This window comes from Cyprinus carpio, chromosome B11, assembly GCF_018340385.1.
Source record: "Cyprinus carpio isolate SPL01 chromosome B11, ASM1834038v1, whole genome shotgun sequence".
Classification (NCBI taxonomy): Eukaryota; Metazoa; Chordata; class Actinopteri; order Cypriniformes; family Cyprinidae; genus Cyprinus; species Cyprinus carpio.
In genome coordinates this window covers 22,407,238-22,411,078 of record NC_056607.1, presented here as the reverse complement: position 1 = coordinate 22,411,078, position 3,841 = coordinate 22,407,238, and the positions used below count along the sequence as shown (strand labels likewise).

At 31.3% G+C, this 3,841-nt stretch overlaps 1 protein-coding gene across 1 annotated transcript; it reads right to left on the bottom strand.

Moving 5' to 3' along the window:
• Window positions 1-737: 737 nt before the first annotated feature.
• On the bottom strand, window positions 738-3,837 carry LOC109050960 (homeobox expressed in ES cells 1; the record flags this gene model as incomplete). Its single annotated transcript, XM_042733456.1, has 4 exons — window positions 738-1,148; window positions 1,343-1,454; window positions 2,108-2,280; window positions 3,624-3,837. Coding segments are annotated over 4 exons (600 nt in total), but the record flags the coding sequence as incomplete, so codon positions are not given.
• Window positions 3,838-3,841: the final 4 nt, after the last annotated feature.

Here is a 3,841-nt window from a genome sequence, read left to right as displayed (position 1 = left end):
CAAGTTACACATTACACAAGACTATATTATAAGACATCCAATAATCTTTATTTTATCTACAGCTCTTTAAAATATCTGTTGCTACCATGGCATGTACAAAAGATTTTTGACTATATTTTAAATATTTTTTTAAGTAGATCACTGTAATATTATACATTATATTATTAACAGAATGCATTTTTTTAAATTTAAAGACTTTTGCATTTTTTTAAATTTAAAGAATTTTTTTGAAGTTGTAAATAAAACAACAATTATTGTTGTACATTTTACAAGAAAATACTATTTAAAACTAGTATTATTTCTAAGTAAAAACGGTTTAATTTCAGTGTATTTTAGAAAAAACAAATTAGAAAAAAGGCAAAGTAATTTTCAGAGCTAGATTTAAAACATTAGCGCCACCTGGTGTTTGCATAGGTATATTATGTTACTATAATATAATATAATATAATATAATATAATATAATATAATAATTAATATAATATAATATAATATAATATAATATAAATAAATATATAATATAATATAATATAATATAATATAATATAATATAATATAATATAATATAATATAATACATCCTATTAAACACACAAAACTGTTCAAGTACTGGAAATGTTAAAATCCCATGCCTGACTCAAATGCAAATGTAATTGTTGAAATGCCCCCCTCAGAGAAACCCCCCTTTGTGACCCAATCAATGCTTAATAGGTTTACTAAACCCTAGTTACAAAGCACTAATTAGTTTGGGGGTGGAGGGCGATGTGTTTGCTTAACAGCTGGCAGAAGATAATGTTAACTTAGCTCTGGAAGTAGAGAAACTCAGTCTCAGAAGTTAAAACCTAGAGAAAAATTGTGTTTATATTGACTTCTTTTAGATTTCCAGCAAACACAATAAGAAATAACAATAAGAATCTTTAGCATTTAAATCATAGTGAAATTTTAATAATTGCATAACCGGTAAAGACATATATAATAAATTACAACATCACAGAGTGAGGCAGAGCGACAGAAATAATAATAATATGATCGAATGTGGATCTGTGATGATCAGCGTTCTTCTCTGCTGGACTGTAAATCACTGAGGACGTTCTTCACCATGAGAAACTGAGATTCTCTGTGTGAACGCTTCAGCTCCTCTCTCCTCTTCTCTAAAAAAAAATAATAAAAGACACAAAAAAAAATATCAGCCAAACATTTGCAATAAACTTATTACATTTAAACTTCAATTTAAAAAAAAACTTCCAGTTTAGTATAGGTCTAGTACACATGCAGATATCCCATAACAAATAATACTATACTAAATAAATAAAAGGCCTATGGTTATCGATATATAGATATACACCAGTCTTAACCTGAATCCTGTCTTCATCTAGATGCAGTTTCTTAGCAAGTTCTTCACGTATATCAATGCCTGGGTATGAGTTCACTTGAAACACACTCTCCAATATCTTGATCTGGACATAAAAAAAAATGTATAGTTAATAGCAGAATTACAGATAAAACACAGTTTACTCTTTATTTACTATATCTATAGAAATCACAAATAGTGAAACAGCTGAAACAGCTTTCAGTATTTTGTGATTGATTTCAGTGTAACAAGCTGCAAAAATTATAGCCTATAGTTCACAACCTGCAGTTTTGTGTGTTTGACAATAAGAGTTTTATTTTGAATAAATTAAACCCACTGATTGAGTTCTGGAGCATATGATTTAAAGGAAAAATAACAGCACAAAACCAGTCATAAGCAGCACAGCTATATTTGTAGCAATGGACAAAAATACATTGTATGGGTCAAAATTATCTGTTTTTCTTTTATGGCAAAAATCATTAAGATATTAAGTAAAGATCATGTTCCATGAAGATATTTTGTAAATTTCCTACCATAAATATATCTGAACTTCATTTTTGATTAGTAATAGCCTATGCATTGCTATTTGGACAACTTTAAAGGCGATTTTCTCACTATTTTGATTTTTTGCACCCTTAGATTCCAGGTTTTCAAATAGATATAAATCTCAATTTCAAAAAATTGACCCTTATGACTGGTTTTGTGGTCCTGGGTCACATATAATTGTAAATAAATGTTATGGTGGAGCTCAAGATTTACCTGAACACTAGAGAAAGCTGTCCGCGGTCTGCGGCCGATGTACCAGTTCAGTGTTCTCCTGTAAGAGTCTGCTGGGGGTTTACTGTAAGATTTACTGTCTTCATTCACCCTCACATCCACTGAAGCACCACTGTCTGCCACCACGCCACGGTTCTGTCCCGCTGGTTTCACGTCTGAAATAAATAAAAGACATTGTGTTAGGAAATAATCTCCATCAGTTCGCGCGCCCTACTCGCTGAAGTGCGATTTATTCAAATGAATCGGTTTGTTCGAACGGGTCGCTCAAGAGAATCGGTTCAGTAAACCGAGTCATAGCTCGAAATAATCGATTACTTTGAATCAATTTTCCCTCAAGAATTTCATTAATAATGAAAAAAATAATTAACACTGAATAAAACGTGAAATTTTGAAGTGGAGAGGAAAGACTGAAGTAGTATTTTCTTGTAAAACATATAGGCCTACTCTAATAATCTTTGCTTTATCCACAACTTATCCATAATAATGTCGTTTCTAATATTACTATTAATGACCAGCTTTAGTATTTTATTTAATTTTAAAATAATGTTTACGTTAATTATCGCCAATATTGTCAACAATATTGTTTCTTACATATGGAAGACATTTTCACGTTTTAAAAAATAGCCTACTCTAAAAAACACAGTCTAAAAAATCAGGAAAATACATAAAATTATTCAAAGTTAGCCTATATTTGAAAATAAATATTAGTATATTTTAAAGTATCCATCTTATTTTGCAATTCCGAAGTAATTCAAATTTGAATAGCTAAGTGCAATACACCTATTTGCACTACAAACCAGTGTGTTTATCAAGTAATTAAAATAATATGATGACTACTTCCAAGTCAAGCAGCAAAACAGACTGTTTTTGTACAGGTAAAATAATGAATATCAAATCACTCAACGTACAATGCAAGCAATTTTACACTTTATTTTACTGAGGTAATCCAGTTACACAAGTTTAAAGAGTTTGAAGGAACTCATACCGAGGTTTAAAGTAGGCCTTTATGAAAACACATCTCTAAAAAAACAAATGTGTCCCTAGAGCACAAAAGCAGTCTTAAGTCTCTGGGGTATATTTGTAGCAATAGACAAAAACACATTGCATGGGTCAAAATGATAGATTTTTCTTTTATGCCAAAAATCATTAGAATATTAAATAAAGATCATGTTCCATGAAGATATTTTGTAAATTGCCTACTGTAAATATATCAAAACTAAAAATTTTATTAGTAATATGCATTGCTAAGAATTCATTTGAACAACTTTAAAGATGATTTTCTCAATATTTAGATTTTTTTTTATATATATATATATACCATCAGATTCCAGGTTTTCAAATAGTTGTATCTCAGTCAAATACTGTCCGATCCTAACAAACCACACATCACTGAAAAGCTTATTTATTCATATAAATCTTAATTTCACTAAATTGACCCTTATGACTGGTTTTGTGGTCCAGGGTCACATATTTGTGTCTATAGAGCGTGTTATTTTACCTGTCCAGGGTCGGTAAGGTGCTGACAGGACGGTTCTGGGGTCCGGTCTGTCGAGTCCCAGGATGCTGTCGATGGTGAAGGCACACTGTCTGGGCATCGAGCGGTTCTGATGCGTGCTCACTGTGAGAGAAGCCATCTGGAGATCCAGTCCTCTTCTTCTGGTGTGATCTGAAAGCTGGAGGTTCGTCTTTATAGCTCCACACTCCCCGAAACGTCAC